This window comes from Pseudorca crassidens, chromosome 7, assembly GCF_039906515.1.
Source record: "Pseudorca crassidens isolate mPseCra1 chromosome 7, mPseCra1.hap1, whole genome shotgun sequence".
Classification (NCBI taxonomy): Eukaryota; Metazoa; Chordata; class Mammalia; order Artiodactyla; family Delphinidae; genus Pseudorca; species Pseudorca crassidens.
This window is the reverse complement of record NC_090302.1, coordinates 62,627,339-62,645,819: the sequence shown is the minus strand read 5'-3', so window position 1 is coordinate 62,645,819 and position 18,481 is coordinate 62,627,339. Positions and strand designations below refer to the sequence as shown.

Below are 18,481 nucleotides of genomic sequence, written 5' to 3'. Positions count from 1 at the left end.
ATAAAGTATGTCCGTGTAAATGCCTTACGAGGAAACATGGAACTGTTTCAACATTTGTAAATCTATACTTGGATATTCTCATATTCTGATGAAATTATAAATCCAAAATTGAAACAAAAACTTACAAGAACTTGTATACTATAATTTGATCGTGAAAGGCAGAAAGCTGTTAATTTTTTTCAGGAAGCATTTTATGAATATTCATTGGATTTTTCATGTTATTGTAATATGGATAACCAAAGATGCTATATCTGAAGGAATATGTTTTCTGTTACTGTAGGCATTACAGAATTCAAGTAGAGTTCTCTTCCGTTGTTCCCCAACTAACCCTTTTGCTCCCACACCATTTAAGGTTTGTCTTAATGTGAAATTTTCACAAGTAAGTGGGTGTGTTACAGTGTGCTGTGTGTGTACGTTATACTTGTGTGCATACATGGCATGGAATGATTTCAAGTACACTTCGCATTTTTGCCAATGAAGGCTAAATGGTCTTTGTTAAAGAGTTGTATTTTCACTGGTAAATTTTAAGAAGTGTCAACAGCAAGCTAAATTACATGATCTCAGTAAGAATGAGAGTATCAGGGATAATAAAATAGAACACCTAGTTGCCCCTTTAGTAAATGTAGGCTTGTATTAGCTTTATGATTAATCAGTTATGTTAGGGCACCATTTGAGTTCATTCACAGTGCGAAAAATGTTCTGCCTAAGTAAGATTCTGAATAGTTTTTAGACAAGCAGGTTTTGTTTGTTTGTTTGTTTTTAAGGAAAATAACAGCTCAGAAAAGTTATGCAGAGAGTAAGATCTATAAAATATGCATCCATAAATTCATTAAAATTATGGCAAGTTTATATTAGATTTTGTTCCACTTTTTAAAAATGAAATGGGCTTAATTCATGTTTTCTCACATTTTCCATTGTTAGAGAGGTAAATTTTTAAAAAACTTTTAACCAGAAAAATTCTAAATTACATGTTCCTTCCTACCCTAGTATATTTAATGAACCTCCATTGGATCAAATGAAGTTTTTATTTGTCTGTTTATATTTATTTGTACATTGCTAATTTGAGAGTTTTATGGCACAACACTTGGGAGGATAACAAGGATTCTGTTTCTATTAGTAGTTTTTGTCTGTTTGGCCAATGGTATGTAAACCAAACATTTTAATGTAGCAGATTCTGTGACTTGAAAAATCTGTTGCCCCTAAGTGTCTAAAAATCAGCTCACCTGTGCTTTGCCGGAAAAATAGTAATTCATGTTTGCCAGGATCATTTTTGGGGTAGCTTAGCATCCAAAGTGTTTTCTGAATCATCAAAGAAAGATCACATTCAGTGCCCTATAGTTTCATTTTTAGGTATATTTTGATTCTTGACATTAATTATTCTTAAGTATTTGTACATGCCTGTCATTTAGTGTGTTCTCTAAGAAATATTTCTTAGTCACAATCTTTTTCCAGATATACACATATAAAACAAAATAAGGTATATCAGAGGGATTTTTATGTAGGAAAAAAAAAGGTAAAACAAAGAAGGAAGGAAAAATGTATGTTCAAGGCATCAGGGACAGCCTGACCGCAATGTTGGAACTTTAGCTGGGTATCTCTGACCCTTGAGTTAGGTACTCTCTGTCTTAACTGTAGAAATTGGAGGAGACAACATGATATAATGGAAAGTGCATTGGATTAGGTTAAGAATTAAGCAAAAAGAAGTCTAGTATCACTGGGTGATTCTGAGCAAAATCTTTCACATCTCACAGCCTTGGGTTATTAATCTGCAAAATGAATAAATGAATAAAATGACTTAAGGACCTTTCTAACTCTAATATTCTGCTTGATAATCTATAATATAAAAATTTGATCAACTGTGTTTCAATTAAAGAAAAAAAGAACCTGATGATACCAAGTCCTTTTTTTTTTTTTTTTTTTGAAATAAGACTTGTAGCCCTAAGTGACAGCAAATATACCAGCCAAACTTGGGGTTTGTATGAAGTATTCAACCCTGTTTTCCCATTTTCCTTTAGGGCTACGTTGGTAAGGGGCCAGTGGTTTTGTCCCTTAAAACCAGACCCCTGAGATCTGAATTTGTGTGCTCTTTACTAACAGTCTCCCTGGTAGATGAACCCTGCATGTGCAATGCTCATTTTCATGAATTTGTTACAAGTCAGTTTGAGAGAGGATTCAGGAAGAAATAAAAAATTCCTTAAATATCTTCTCACTAACAAGCTTTGAACTGCTTTGCCTGATTATATGATTAACTTCATTAATTTTTTTCTAGTTTCTTGGAAGCCTTTCCTAGACCCCCAAAATCTTGCCCAGATAACTTTCGAATGAGCATATTTTTTCCAAAAAAGCAAGTTTGTACAACTTTTCATCTTATTTAAGCCTTTAATTCTTCACCTTAAAATACCATATAACCATTTAATGGATTGTGCTCTGAACATACTATTTTGTTTAGTGTATTTAAAGTTTACCTGAATCCTTTCTACCATTTTTTATATATGTATATTTTCCCATTATTTAATATGTGAGATATTTTAAAGCTACTCTTTTTTTTTTTTTTTTTTGACATTGCAGACTTATTTCTTTCCGTTGAGTCTTCCTTCCTTAGACTGCATACCCACTGCATTCTTCTTGTTCCCACAGGCTCCCAGTCAGTCAGAATCCGAGCCAGAAAAGGCTCCGCTGTGCAGTGTGCCTCCGCCCCCTCCTCCAGCATTTGCAGAAATGAGCGAGGATCATGCACAGTCATCGGCAAGTGAAATCTCAGCAGATGTGGACAAAGAGGATGAGTTTGGTTACAGCTGGAGTAAGTTGTCTTTTTGAAATGCATTGACTTATAAGAGGTATTAAAGTAGCTCTGGGTTTCTCAAGGCTTATGTCCTGGATGAATAAGTACGTTTCACCTTCGGTTATACATGCTGCAGTTTTGTGTGGAAAAAAACTGCTGTTCGTCATACTTGAATACACACATTCCTGAGACATGAAATCATGTTCTTTTTTTAAATCTACATCCCTGTTCAAGCCCACTTTGCCATTTGTATGAGAGTTAAAAAGGACAGGGCGCTCTTTCAGAAGCTGAACTGGATGAGCCATCTCTTGGTCTCGAACAAGTCGTCACCCCCCTCTAGGCCTCAGATTCCTCACTGTAAAAATCTATTTGTTGTTGCTGGTGGAACAGCCTTGATTTTAGGTATTTTCTGTACTAAGATGGTAACATAGTATAATTGTTGAGATACAACCTTGGAACATTTGGGAAGTTGTTTAACTGCCTCTAAGTTTCAGCCTGGTGATATCCCCCTTTTTAAAATTCAGTTCCTACATTCCCTGTTGCTAACAGTGAATTAGATAATGTTTGAGGAGCCATAATGATGCACAGGAAGCATTCGAAGGCAGCTGTTATTAGGATCATGGGTGTATCTCCGTTTCCTAAGGAAATAAGCCATTTTACAGGGAAATATTAAGCTCAAAGTTCTGTGTCAGTGCTTTAAAAAGTTTCATTTAAAACTGTAATTATTTCTTTCAAGAATACTACAGTATATGCTCTTAGGAAGTACAGAGCACAAAATTTGTGCTGCTAAGATTCAAGAAGGAATCAGGACACGGCAATTTATGAAATTGACGCAGTTAAGAATCAACATAGAATGCATGACATTAGCCAAATAGTAATGTTTTCTAAGAAATGATTTGTAAAGTTTGCACTTTTCTCAGTGTATTTCTAATGAAATTAGAATGTTTTGCTAATCCATCAGGGTGGCCAGAATGTACTCTGAGGAAAACATCAAATGGAATGTTCATATATTGCCATGTCACAGCCACCCCAAAACTTAATGGCTTAAGAAAACAAGTTATTATTAACCTGTCAAGATGCTGTGGTTGACTGGGCTCAGCTGGGCTGGACCTCCAGGATGGCTCCCTCACGTACCTGGTGATTAGCGTTGGCCACTGGCTGGTTGTGCATCTGGGCCTGGGGCACCTACCTGTGGCCTTGCCCTCTCAGATTAAAGAATAAACTCTACCTCTTGAACACGTGGGATGTGAGGTATGAAAGGTCTCATTCAGTGACAGCAGGTACATCAGTGTGTGTGGCCTGATGGCTCTGTGCAATAAGAAGACCCATCCCCTTTATTCTGGATCTTTGTACCGAGCACCACCCAACATGATGTGACATGTCATGTAGATTTCCCTGTGGAAGAAAAGCTTCCACTGACCAGTAGAGACAAGTCCTCTGGATGTTCTGTTCTCTGCAAATGATAAAGTAACTTTCTGTTTTAATCACAGTCTTTTGAGAGTTTGTTAATGAGGATCACTTCTTTGGGCCTGACCACCCCAGGTGAACTGATTAATCAGATACTGTGCTCTGCACGCTGGATGCAGAGAAATTCCTCAAAGATTGGGTGCTCCAGGAAACCAGTCTTGACGCCCAGGCCGCCAGTCTATTTAGCGTTTTCTTAACTGCTAAGGATTTCATTTTGGTACAAATATGCCCTTATGATGCCATCCTAAATAACCTTCCATAGTAAAGCGTTTGGCTGTGAATTAGCTCTTACTATCTGTGGGTTTTTTGTTCTTGTTGTGTGTAGAAAATATCAGAGAGCGTTATGGAACCCTAACAGGCGAGCTACATATGATTGAACTGGAGAAGGGTCGTAGTGGTTTGGGTCTGAGTCTTGCTGGGAACAAAGACCGGTCCAGGATGAGTGTTTTTATAGTGGGGATTGATCCAAATGGAGCAGCTGGGAAAGATGGTCGGTTGCAGATTGCAGATGAGCTTCTAGAGGTAAGTTCTTGTGGAAAGCACTGAATTTACTCTTGCTGAATTGGTGCAGTGGAACCATCAGTTTCCAGAAAATCCACCCGGGTCTCATATGATGACTGAGGAAACTACCGCTTCTCTAATAAAATAGATACATTGCAGCAAATTTGGCTCTAGACCAAATCTCTACTAACTGCAGCCCATGTTCCCATTAACTTCCATTAAAAGGTTGTGACTATATAGCACGAGAAACAATTTTTGCCCCAAGACAGTAATAAAGATCACACTTCAAATACATTTTTTTTGTGTGCTGCATTTTTATTAGGAGCTTTTGAAAAAACCAAATGGCCAATCATGCCCTGGTAATGAGACTGATCCACTGAACCTTCTAGGAGTTGAATCCCTAATGGTAGACGTCATGGGGGTGGGGCGTGGCGGGGTCAGATTTGAGGCTAAATAACAAACACAGTAATTCAGCCCGCCGAGCAAAATAAACTTGTGGACCATACTTTACAGTATTAGAATTGTGTTTGCTTGATTTGTCCGTCCTCGCCTCCTGTAGGCTGGGCTCCATGTGTCTTTACGCTGCTTGAACCATGCCTCGTGTGTTTCCCTGTTGGCTAGGGAGGCTCAGTCAGCAGTGGCTAAATGACAGGATGATTGGCAGTTTCCATTAGGTACTGTGCTGCTTAAGCACATTCTGCTGCCTAAACCCTGAATCCCCTGGCACTGCTTCTCCCAGTGGCCTATTCCCAGGCCTTGAGTTTTGAGATTAATTAGGAGCCGTGACAGTCAGGGCCTTCCCAGGATGATCTGTGCGGGTCACAGGTGCTTCCACAGAGCCCCTGCTTGGTACAAAGCACTCTAGAAGCTTGTCGCCTGCCTGAATACTGTCCTATAGTCAGTCCAAGTGGTGTCTCTTTAGTCCATGGAGATCAGACTACATGCATGTTATTTTAATGTTGGCTTTAAACACGAGCTTTTCTTTTCTCACCATCAAAGTCAGGTTCATGTTCTAGGAAGAAAAATATATATAATATTTTAAAGGGAGAAACAAATGTGCTTCTCATTAGATAACAAATGTGCTTTTCATTAGATAGGATGATCAAAATGTGCGAAGTTAAAATTCTAGGTTCAGTTAATGATATTTATTTCTCATAGATCAATGGTCAAATTTTATATGGAAGAAGTCATCAGAATGCTTCATCAATCATCAAATGTGCCCCTTCTAAAGTAAAAATAATTTTTATCAGGTGAGCATTTTTTCTGGTTTATTAAATATTTTTCCTTCGCCTTTCAATTCTTAATTCTTTTGAATGAAAATAAAACATATATAAATGTGTGAGTGTTGTAGTTCCAGGTCCCAGAATTTTCTCTAATAATCTGAGTCTTCAAGCTAAAGAATGAAAATCATATGAATGCTCATGATATGATAGGTCAGTGCTTTTTTCCTTTAGAAGTAAAGATGCAGTGAGTCAGATGGCCGTATGTCCTGGGCATACAGTGGAACCTTTGCCTGCTACCTCAGAGAATCTTCAAAATAAGGAGGTATGTAGCTTATGCTTGTTTTTCTGGGAAGATTTGCTTGATACACCACTTATTAATTCAGCTAACAATTGTAGAACTCTTGCAGGGATATAAAAGATAAGTAAGACATAGCCGTGGCACCCAAGATGTTTATACCCTAGTATAAGAAACACTCATGTAAATAAGCACACCGCTTACATGAAGGCTACTAGTAGAGTCTGCAAAGGGAATAATGAAGGTAGAAAAGGAGTTGACAGTTTTACCTCTGGAGGGAAAGCGAGAGTAAGACTTCATAGGGGAGGTTACACATGAAATGTATATTGGAAGTAGATGACTTGGGGGCCATAAACATTGCAGGCAGAGCACGTGGATTGAGGACTGGCCTGGAGACTCTGGCAAGTGAAGAGAATTGATAACTGCAGAGTGTTACTAACGGTGGGAGGCAGGGAATGGGTAGGGTCGGATCATGGTGCAGACTTTGTCTTTGAGGCCATGTCTTTGCAAATTCAAAGAATGAAAATTATATTTTTAAAAACTTCTCTGGAAATGGTGCAGAGAAAAATCACAGGTTGCAGGGCAGAGAAGTTAAGTTAAAGGGAGTAGGAACATTATTGGAGTAGTTCAGGGATAGATAATGAGGGCCTGAACAAATGCAGAAAAAAAAAGAGAGAGAGAAGAAGTGGTTATGTCAGATATTTAGGACCCAAATTGGCATTACTTCATCCCTAACTAAATATACTCAGTGAGGAAAAATGACTGGTTGATAATCTGTTTATCCGACAAATATTTGTGAGTATCTGCCTTGTAATAGGTTCTGTGTTTTGGGCTGAGAATAAACTGGTGAATGATACAGACAAGAGGTATGAGGCTTCCAGATATCTGACTTAGTGACTCGATAGATGGCTAACTTTCATTAAAATAAAAAAGAGAAGCAGATATTTGTTAAAAAAAAAAAAAAAAAAAAAAAGTAGAGAACATTCTCTCTGAGGCAACTTAGGAATGAAGCGCCTGTTGGAAAGCCTGGTAGGAGCGTCCATGGAGACGTCTGGTGTAGAGTTTAGAGATGAATCCCCATAGATGCCGACTTGGGAGCCATGGGAGCTGAGGCTCTGGCCTATGGCGAATATTTAGAGAAGAAGAGGGCCCAGGTCAGAAATGTGTAATATCAACAGTAAGGAGGAAGGCTGACAAAGAGAGGTCAGAGATGAAGAAGAACCAGGCGGGCATGTTGCACAGCAGCTGAGGAGAGCCCCGTTGAGAAAGGGTATATTCCACAGCCTTGAATACTGCAGGGAGCTCAAGTGAGAAGGTGAATAGAGTTCTTTGGATTTCCCAATTAGGAGAGTATTAGTGATTTTGAGAAAGCAAATGATGGATAAGAAATTAGGAAAGATGAGGCAATGGCTAGAGGGTGACAAAAAATTGAGTTTTTGGTGGGAGTTTTGTTTTGATTTGGACATGCATTGGATACATGCTTAGAATGATGAGTAAAAGGAGACAGGAGAGAGAGAAAAGCTTAAAATTAGAGGAACCATGATAACTATCAGTAGGAAAAGGCATAGAAATGGAAACGCTCTTCCCTAAATTAGTATCTATACATTGGGTTTTTTTGTACATAAGATGCAGAAATCATTGTCTCATGCTGGTGAACTAACTCACTGATCATAATGGTGAACTGAGTCAAGTGGTTTTTCAAGATTATAAGGGAGAAAAATTTATTTTCCTATGAGTACCAAATATTGGTACTCATATTGTACCAAATATGTCCCTTAAGAAAATGGATTTTAGTAATTTTCAGGTAAAACATTTAATAGCTCCTAAATACACTTGATGACCAGCACAGTAAAGCATAGTGAATGGTGCCTCTGCTGGTGTTCTGTGTTTCAGTGCTTGCACCATTTGGAGCTGGGTTCTTGTTAGATAGCACTGTGGAGTAAACCCAGGCAGTCTTGAGGAGCACCTTGTGTCTTTGTGCTCCAAAATAATTGCTGTCTAATCACACCTCATTCGTATTTTAAAGAGAATATAATGTTCATAAATGTCATGAAATAATAAAATAGTAATAAGGAATTACACCATATGAAATAATTTTGTTTAAGTAGTCCCTGTATTTAAACAAACAAAACTACATAACACTCAGTTGCCTATTTTGTCATTTCTTTCCCTCTGTCAGGCTGAACCGAGTGTTACTACTTCCGATGCAGCTGTGGACCTCGGTTCATTTCCAAACGTGCAACATCTGGAGCTTCCCAAGGTAAATCTGCTTTGAATTGGAGTGAAATGATGTGACCTCCTTGACACTGGTGTTTTAATTCACTGGTTCTCAAAAGTGGGCTGCATCAGCATCACCTGAGAGCTTGTTAGAACTACAGGTGTGTGGGCCCACCCTGACCTCCTGAATGAGTAGCTTTGGGGGGTGCCCCCGCATCTTGTGTTTTAATAATAAACCTTCTCTGTGATGCCAGTGTGCACTAAACTTTGAGAACCACTGTGCTAATTGATACTTGGGCAGGGACCCAGCTTTTCCTGCCTTTATGATTATCCCAAGGTATGACATTTAGTGATCTCTCCTTTGATTTATTTACCAAGGACCTGCTATGGAGGAAATAAAAAGAGTAAAGAAACGGAAGTTATTGTCTTTGTCCTTCGTGAAACCGAAAGCTCAGATAACTAGATGTCTCACCGATAGGCATCCCTGAGGTATTTGCTTTTGCAAAGATCTGAGCCTTGGGTTCAAGTGACCACTTTAAAGAAGTGGTTTGTTGAACAGATGTTGAACAGCACCTGTAAATGTTTTCAAGTGCTGCAGGCTTATGCTGGAATGCAGGTGGGCAGTGGATGAGCAGAGTAGAAGCAGAAAGAGTAGTGACCTGCTCAGGGAAGAGGAGAGGAAGGGAGGAGGTAGGGTGGTGGGATAGAGGGATTGAACGTGAAATGCTGCAGCAGAAAGGGGTGCTTGCTCTGCAACTCCCCAGCTCCAGGGCGTCCCGAGGCAGTCTGTCTGAATTGAATCTTTGTTTCATCAGGTCCAGACTTCACACATTGTGTGGTCTTGCTTTGCCTCCATTTTCTTACCTATAAATTGGAGATGATAGTATTACCTCTGATAATACTGTAATTATAAAGATTAAGTGAGTTGTTTATAAAGTGGTGGGCATAAAGCCTGGCATGTGATCAGATTTTGTTAAGCATTTAGTGGAAAAAAATACTGTGACTTTTCTTGGTTTGATTTCTTTTTTAAAAAATAACTACAAAAATGGATTGCTCTGTTCTTATCATATACGTTTAAGAAAAGTCATCGTGGGCAGTTTGTGTTGTGGATAGAGGGAAAAGAAGTTATTAAAGCTTTTTCTATGAAGAAGTCCGTACACTTCCATTCAAGAATCCCTCGTTCTATTGCCATTTAAGAAAGAGTTGTTTGAGGCAGCAGTGGGAGAGGGGACTGGATATTCTAGTGGAAGTCTCTGAGTTTGTATAAAGGAGTACGACGAGAACGGATGTTAGGTAAACAACCGGCAAATGCCGTCTGTACTTAGTAAAGTACTTTTCTGACTACAGTTAAGTGAATAGACAATAATAGAATCAACTCTCAGAATTGAGTACATACAGTCATGGTAGATACAGAGTATTACTTATTCAAACGAATATTTATTTGTGGTAGTAGGAAAGAGCATTGGTGTGGAGTGTCCCAAACAGAGGGTAGCTCAGTTTTTTACATTTGGCATCAGCATTGAGACTTGTCAGTCTCATAGCACGTTGACCCTCCTCTTCAGTGTGCCTGATTCTTTGACCACTAGATCAGAGTTCGGGGTTTCAAAATGCTGGCAAGTTTAGGCACTTTATCTGAAGTCAACTTGATTATATCCTGTAGAGTTATAAGTAGAAGGAATGTGTATGTGATAGCAACACTTTTGCATAGTGTATCAGGCTTTTAAGCCTTTTCTTACTACACATGATCCTCACAGCAAACTTGTAGTTGGCAAGAATTATCTTCCCTTTTTTTGGAGATAAGAAAATTGAGGTTAAGAGATAGGTTAGGTAACGTATCCAAATTTCTAGAGCTAGCCAGAAAGGAAATTACAGCTGAGCTCTGCTTTCCCTGAAAGCGTGTGATTTTCTCTGTATACACTTGAAAAGAGCAGTGGCAGAGAGGATGCACAGTGACAGTCGGAAAGTCGTCAAGCATTAATCATCATTGCAAAGCCACAGTGTTGATAATCTTTAAAATGATGGTGAAGACTTATCTCACTGTCGTGATCTTAAATGTCTGGTGGCAACCTTTGCTCTCATGTATACATTTCAGAGAAACCATGGCAAGATTCCCTTTTCTCTCTTTGCTTTCCATCTCCCTAGGTGCAAACTCTAATGAGAAAGGTTGCTAGCTCTAACCAGAATGAAATGTGTAAAACCCTATGGTAATTTTGTTCACGTAAACGTTAAGAAAAGGTAAAACCCAATGTTATGGAACACTTGGTTTTCAATAAAAAAAAGTGTGGAAAATATAGACAAAAGTAGGTGTAGCTCTTCTAGCTTTGGCAGGTTTTCAGTGCAGGTCTTTGGGTTCAGAGTTAAGAGAATTTTCACTCTGCACCACATCAGAACATGAGTATTTGAAGTAACCAGTCTGGGTATTCAGCCCCAGAAAGGACAGCGCGTGAGCAGTCATGGCAGTCTGTCTGCTAAAGGAGGAAGGACAGCAGAAAGGGATGAAGGGGCCAGTGTTAGCGGTTATCTCTAAGCTGTAGGCCAGAAAGAGGAAGAAGGAGGATATTTTGGTGTTGAATCGCTTGGTTAGCCAGTTACACAGAGCTAAATTCTCAGACGTTGTACAGTCATTAAATTGTTGAATACGTTTTAGTTCTCTAGATATTTTGTTAGAGTTACTAGAGATATGTTACTGGATATATATGCTAAAGATACTAGAGATAGTGGACATATGGGAGGAGTGAAAACATTTGACTATTTATTTGATGGAGGAGAATTTAATCCCATTAAAATAATTGAAAGTTTGCTTAAGAAGAGATTTCTAATAGTGGATTTTTTTTTTTTTTTTTTTTTTTTTTTGCGGTACGCGGGCCTCTCACTGCTGTGGCCTCTCCCACTGTGGAGCACAGGCTCCGGACGCGCAGGCTCAGTGGCCATGGCTCATGGGCCCAGCCGCTCCGCGGCATGTGGGATCCTTCTGGACCGGGGCACAAACCCGTGTCCCGTGCACTGACAGGCGGACTCTCAACCACTGCGCCACCAGGGAAGCCCTGTAGTAGTGGATTTTAGAACAGTTTTCTTTTCTAGCCCTTGGGTAAGAAGACAGTGTTCAGAAGTTTCGGTCACATACCTTTCCATTTGGATAAATTTAACCTGTTTCACGTTTTCTGAGTGTTTCTGTTTTTGCTTCTCTAGGATCAGGGGGGTTTGGGCATTGCCATCAGTGAAGAAGATACACTCAGCGGGGTCATCATAAAGAGTCTAACAGAGCACGGGGCAGCAGCCAGGGTGAGCCTTCCCTCTTCTCACTCTCAGAAAGTGGTGGGGAGGGAATTCTTCCTGTAAATTCACTCAAAATCTTCCATATTTCCATCTAGGATGGACGGCTCAAAGTTGGAGATCAGATTTTGGCTGTAGATGATGAAGTTGTTGTTGGCTATCCTGTTGAAAAGGTACTTTTCCAAAAGAAAGCAGATGATACCATAAACTCATCCTTGAACATGGCTAAACGTGTGTGGGGGGGGGGTCAGTCATAGGGAATCAGAGCTGTGTAGCTATTTTAGACAGATATCTGCAAGGAAGAAAAGAGATTCTTTGGGACTTACTTAATTTCTACTTTCTGTTTTCCAATTAAGATGATGTTAAGGTATTTTTTGTTACCTGATAAATTCAGGATTCAGTCAGCATTTTTGATAAATATCATTTCAGTTTTTCCTTAGGAAAACTTGGAACTTCTAAACAAAGGTCAACTTAGTGTTAAAACTAAAGGAATATTTTTTAATGGATGTTTGCTCCTATAAAATATCCACTATGTATATTGCTTTATAAACAGGTTTTAAAACTCAACCATTAAATCTATAACTTTTATTGGGGTTAAACAGTTATTTGTGCCTGAGTTTCTTCCTCCTCAAAAGTGATGTTAATACCGTACTTACCAGGAGTCTCATTTGAGGCCTTTCATAAGTGCTAGGAAAAAAACCCTATTTTTCTTGAGATTTGGAGTGTCAATGTTTCCATTTCTACATTGGCCAGCAGGATGCTTAAACCATTTTTAAATTCAGTTTTAATAATTGTATGGGTTTGATCCTTTAACTCACATGTGTATGTTCTAACTTGCCATTTGGCTTTATTCTTCTGCTGCACAGTGTTCCTTATCTTGCTTTTAACCTAAGTGTTTCCATATTATTAAAAATGTTTGTGTAAACTGCTTCACATTCTCTGTAGAATCAGAAGTGGGTAAAGCACCCCATATGTCTTCAAGGGTTGTAAGAATCCAGAGAACTGGGCAGTATTAATTAGAAATGTAAAAAGTTGAAAGCCCGTTACTTATATAATGAAGAATATGGTCAGAACTAGACTTATAGCAGAAATTAACTGTGGCCTTAATCAGTATCAGGGAATTGGAGAAACTAGAAAGGAACTGCAACCATTCTTGCTTGACCACTCAAGTCCTGACAGGGAAAGAATTTGCCTCTGACTCTTCTCTCAACCATAGATGGTTCTAGTTTCCAGCTATAATAGTGGAAGTATAAGTCTACTAATTTGCCTGTAAATTTTATTTCCCCTCTAAACCAACACCTGCCAGTTTATTAGCCTTTTGAAGACAGCGAGGACAACAGTGAAACTGACCATTCGTGCTGAGAATCCAGATTCCCAGGCTGTTGCTTCAGCAGCTGGTACAGCCAATGGAGAAAAAAAGAGCAGCCCCCAGTCTCTGATGGTCCCGCCGTCTGGCTCCCCGGAACCAGAGCCCATCCGAAGTAAGGGCTGGTCTCCTGCTAGTCCTGCGCGTATGATGCATTCAGACTCAGTATCGGGTCCCTATGTGGGAGCCACCTGCCTGTATGTAGCCCACTGCTTGAGAGGCCGTAGTCAGGGAGCCTGTTGGTGAAAGGGTGGTACAAAGCGAAGGGCTCCTGAAGCAAGAGCACTGGACTGTGAGGCAGGGGATCTGCCTGCTGTACATTAACCATCCATAGCGCCTTGGGAAAGCCATGCAGCCACTCTGAGCCTCAGCTTGCTCATCTCTAAGACAAGGGAGTGGTACTCTTTGCTCTCCAAGGATCTTTTGCTAAGGATATCTGTGATTCCAGGTATCTTACTAATACATTAGATACACCATTTTGTACATTCCTTTTTTTATACTACTGAACAAGTAATTTAACTTCCCAAAGCCTCAGTATTCTCATTTTAAAATGGATACAGTGATACCACTTCACTGGTGTGAAGTCAACATTGCCTGGCACTACATCAGACTCTTAAAAATGCACATATATGTAGTTGATATGAGTTATCCTTTGAGTGTAAATAGTAGATACTGTCAAAGTAGATGAAACAGTTGTATGTAGAGCACGGAATGAAACTTTTGTGTATCATTAAAATGCCAGTCTAGTATATTGAGGCAAATTATTCCTTTGAGTTACTTTTTTGAGAAAAATTACACTGGCGTTTAATAAAAGAATAAATTTCAAGCTTTGCAGCATTGAAAATAAAAGTACTTAAAAACATTGCTTTTGGGGCTTCCCTGGTGGCGCAGTGGTTGAGAGTCCGCCTGCCGATGCAGGGGACACGGGTTCGTGCCCCGGTCCGGGAGGATCCCACATGCCGCGGAGCGGCTAGGCCCGTGAGCCATGGCCACTGAGCCTGCGCGTCCGGAGCCTGTGCTCCGCAACGGGAGAGGCCACAACAGTGAGAGGCCCACGTGCCGCGAAAAAGAAAAAAAAACAAAAAACAAAAAAAACATTGCTTTTTTCCTGCAACTGGGGGAAAAAAATCTCTTTTGGCCTCCAGACTGAAACATTCAGTTCTTTTGAACAGGTTTTTAAGGAAACAGCAGTTTAAAACATTTGTAATATAGTTGGTTGAAAAGTCTTTTTTTTATTGAAGTATAGTTGATTTACAATATTGTGTTAATTTCTGCTGACTCAGCTATATATATATATATATATATATATATATATAAATGCACACACACACACACACACACACACACACACATATACATATATATTCTTTTTTATATTCGTTTCCATTATGGTTTGTCCCAGTACATTGAATGTAGTTCCCTGTGCTATACAGTTGGACCTTGTTGTCTAAAAAGTCTTAAAGTAATAAATATCTGATGAAAGCAATCCTTTATTTAGAAATACTAATTCACTAAAATGTTAAAAAAATATATGGAATTTCTTTCATTTTTCATTTTTAAGTAATCCCTAAATAGCATTGTCTATAAAAATATAAAATGCTAAATGGAAACATAACATAAAAGAAAATATGTTACACCTGTTCTTACCATTCAGGAGCAAGAAAATAGTCTGCCTCTGATTCCTAGAAAGAGAACACTTTTTCTAAAGCTAATCTATCAAGTATCCCAGCTTTCCCAAAATATGACATTTGCTCTATGCTTTTTGGTATATCACAAAACATATGATGTGAAGACTCTCATAAAACAAAGTGTAAAATTATATTCTCCTTATTTTTTCATAATCTAATCTTATTTATTTAATTCTGAGCATTTATGCACCAGCATTTAATATCCGAGTTCATAAAACATCGAGACACAAGGAAAGAAACTGCAAGTGGGTCTCACTTGATGTCTTATAAACTCAGATATTAAATCCAGCTGCTTGTATGCTCAGATTTGATTACATAAGTAGAGATGCTCTAAGATAAGATGAAAAGGGAAACCAAATCAAAAATCTAAAAAGCCCTGAATGGCAGGCACCATGACCAGAGTTACTGATGTCCTTTGTGTTTTGTCATCTTCCCTGAATGTGAGTTAGGTCTCCACCACATATCTCAGTTCTGAGTTTTACAAATCATAATTTCATAAGAAGTTTGTTTGGGTCCCATGAAACGTAGAATATCAAAGTGGAACTAGAGGTTCAGTTCAACTCTCTGTTCTCATTCCTTTTACCCATTACCTCCAGTAATTTAAAAAAATACAGAATACTGCATAAAATAATATAACAGGTAATTTTGTACCCACCACCCTAAATTACCAATGACGATTTAATCATTTGTTGGATAGTTTTAAATATAACTAAAAGAGTAAGGTGGAATTATATAGTCTTCTTTGTCCCCAACTTGGGCCCATGTTTCTGCTCCATCCCCCAAAGGCACCCAGTGTGGTAAGTTTGATGTATATGCCTTCTAATCAATTTTTGTTTGTATTTCATTTCACTTTTAACTTATTTTTAGGTACAAGCAGGTCATCAACACCAGCAATCTTTGCTTCTGATCCTGCAACCTGCCCCATCATCCCAGGCTGTGAAACAACAATTGAGATTTCCAAAGGGCGGACAGGGCTGGGCCTGAGCATCGTTGGGGGGTCTGACACACTGCTGGTGAGGACACAGCCAGAGATGCTCCACATACACAGGCAGCCTCTTCAGTGAGCCCTGAGAGATCATTGTCAGGGAGATTTCCATCAGTTTTATGAAAGGAAATACAGAGGCTTAGAAAAATGTATCATTCACTGTTATTTTAATTTATAGGGCAGATACTCAGCTGCCTACTGGGATTTTTATTTTGAGTAAGCCAACACCAACTTAATAATATTTCTTTATACTTGTGACTGTGACCTTTAGATTCAAAATATTTCTGTTAGTTTATTAGTTCTTGCCATATTTTAATTTTCTTTTTACTGACTGGATACTCTTGGGTTAGACCCATATTGAGAGAAATCTGAAAATTTGGATAATTTATAGATAAAAATTTCTAAACGTCAGAAATGCTTTTAAAATCCATTCATTCCTTTTGTGGATAGGAAAGATGATGAGGCGATGTATATCTATTATATATGCGTGTGTGGGTGATTTATATATTTTATAATTTTTTTCTTTAAACTTCCCTATCATGTGAAAGAAATGTAAGCTTCTTTGAGCCTTTTAGCAAAACTTGTCTTTTTATGCTTTTCTTTCAATTTTGATATGTGACTCACATACGGATGCAGTGAGTGTATAACCCTTATCACTGTCTCTAAAAGTGAAGTGTGCTTTGACTCCATTTCTGCTCACCCTCCCTAGGGAGAATGGTATAAAGCATGGCTGTGTTTTGTTTGTGCCCTTAGGGTGCCATTATTATCCATGAAGTTTACGAAGAAGGAGCAGCATGTAAAGATGGAAGACTCTGGGCTGGAGATCAGATTTTAGAGGTACAGAATGCTGTGCATTTGAACTTTACAACTAACAAAGAAAAGGCTACTCTGGGGAGGATGGTCTTTGCTTATTTCTTTTTCCCTCCCTCCTTCCCTTCCTCTCCCCCCTCCCTCCCTTCTCCCTATCTTTTTTCCTTTTATTCAACTCACCTGGTTCCTCACCCTGTGTGTCCCATTTCTGTACAGGTGAATGGAATTGACTTGAGAAAGGCCACACATGATGAAGCAATAAATGTGCTGAGACAGACACCACAAAGGGTGCGCCTGACGCTCTACAGAGATGAGGCCCCGTACAAAGAGGAGGATGTGTACGACACCCTCACCATCGAGCTGCAGAAGAAGCCGGGCAAAGGCTTGGGGTTGAGTATTGTTGGTAAAAGGTATGACTGATCAGGGCAAATGCAATGACCTCTTGGAAATGATTGAATTTAAATTCCTTGGAAGAGTACTAGCAGCAGTAGAATCTTTCCCAACTGCTAGTGTTCTGTAGGTAGCTATTTCAGCCCATGCAGTAGTGGAACATCAGAAGACATTGGTGTTGAAATTTTTTAGTCAGTATTTTGGGGGATTTTGAAAGTACTAGACAAAAAGCCATTTGGTACTTTTGAGGACCTGCTGGGTGCCAGGAGATACATTAGGTTCTGGGGAACGGAGTTAAATAAGACATGGATCCTGGATCCATGGATCCAAAAACTCAGTTTGGTAAATGAGTATTAAATATATTCTTGCAACAAAGGAATCTGTTGATGAGAGACAGAAACGCATTGTGGGGGATCCGTGGAAGCACAGGAGAAAGGGACCGACTGCATGACCTTATTTAAGGGAAGTAGATTAGGAAAACCCCTTTATAAAGAGGTGCCAGAGATGAAGCCAAAAATGAGAGGTGAGAGTTGGTCTGACAAAAGTGGGCGAGGATATTCTAGGGAGAAGGATCACTGTGAACAAGAGCACACCATCAGAAGGGAATAGAAAGTGTAAATTAAGAGGCCAGGGTAGTAGGTTGGTGAATATACATAAAGTAAGTACCTCATTTATTTAAATATGTATGTATAGTTAATATTAAAAAGTATATAATCCAGTAAGTTCCAACACTTTTATTCTTAAGATGGGAAAGCAGAGTATCAGATGGTGAAAGGGCTTGTTTGAGGTCATGACCTTAGCAAGAACAAGTGATACAATTCAACTTTTACTAAATGTTTCTACTAAGAGTTATCTTTGCATCTCAACAAGAAGTCCTTGAGTTATTTATAATACTTTTATGAAAGGAAGATTGAAATAAGTTGAATATTTGTTCATTTTGCATAAACCTATCTTGTATGAAAGTTAGACCTGTAATGATTTAAAAGAAGAGACATCACAGCAACGGTACTTAATTTTGAGGAACAAATGGTTTTAGTTTGAGATACATATCCGTTATTTATTTTCAGTAACGTTAATGACCCTGGTGATAATAGCAACATATTTATATAGGCACAGGTCAATATCCATTCAAGGCTTCGTTATGGTGTAGAAAGAACAATAGATTTAGCTCCCAGTGACTGACTCTCAAGTCCTGTTTTTGCCATTTAGTAACTGTGACTCATGAAATGAGTATAATAGCCACTTCTACTCACAGTGTAGAACTGTTGAATAAATATGCTTATGAAAGATATGTTCAATCTATGAAATATTGTAAAGACATAAGATACTGTTTATTACAAAAAATAATTCTCATAGTTGCACCAGCATTGCTTAAAACTTTCAAAGTCATAAAAATAGAAGTACAATTTCCAGTTGTAAAATGTTAGCCTTTCATTAAATAAGCATTGCATTACAGCTGGGAAAAAATAATAATGTTGACATTC

At 38.8% G+C, this 18,481-nt stretch overlaps 1 protein-coding gene across 8 annotated transcripts in view; it reads left to right on the top strand.

Moving 5' to 3' along the window:
* MPDZ (multiple PDZ domain crumbs cell polarity complex component) overlaps window positions 1–18,481 on the top strand; it is a 167,645-nt gene that overhangs the window by 134,259 nt on the left and 14,905 nt on the right. For 5 of the 8 annotated variants that reach the window (XM_067744394.1, XM_067744390.1, XM_067744391.1 and 2 more), the window contains 12 exons: window positions 281–352; window positions 2,638–2,800; window positions 4,575–4,771; window positions 5,909–6,000; window positions 6,205–6,295; window positions 8,448–8,528; window positions 11,675–11,767; window positions 11,857–11,931; window positions 13,065–13,239; window positions 15,680–15,825; window positions 16,551–16,634; window positions 16,824–17,017. In XM_067744394.1, the coding sequence (XP_067600495.1) occupies window positions 281–352; window positions 2,638–2,800; window positions 4,575–4,771; window positions 5,909–6,000; window positions 6,205–6,295; window positions 8,448–8,528; window positions 11,675–11,767; window positions 11,857–11,931; window positions 13,065–13,239; window positions 15,680–15,825; window positions 16,551–16,634; window positions 16,824–17,017 (1,463 nt within the window). The remainder of the gene's footprint in view (window positions 1–280; window positions 353–2,637; window positions 2,801–4,574; window positions 4,772–5,908; window positions 6,001–6,204; window positions 6,296–8,447; window positions 8,529–11,674; window positions 11,768–11,856; window positions 11,932–13,064; window positions 13,240–15,679; window positions 15,826–16,550; window positions 16,635–16,823; window positions 17,018–18,481) is intronic. The other 3 variants (XM_067744393.1, XM_067744392.1, XM_067744389.1) reach the window with 1 other exon arrangement.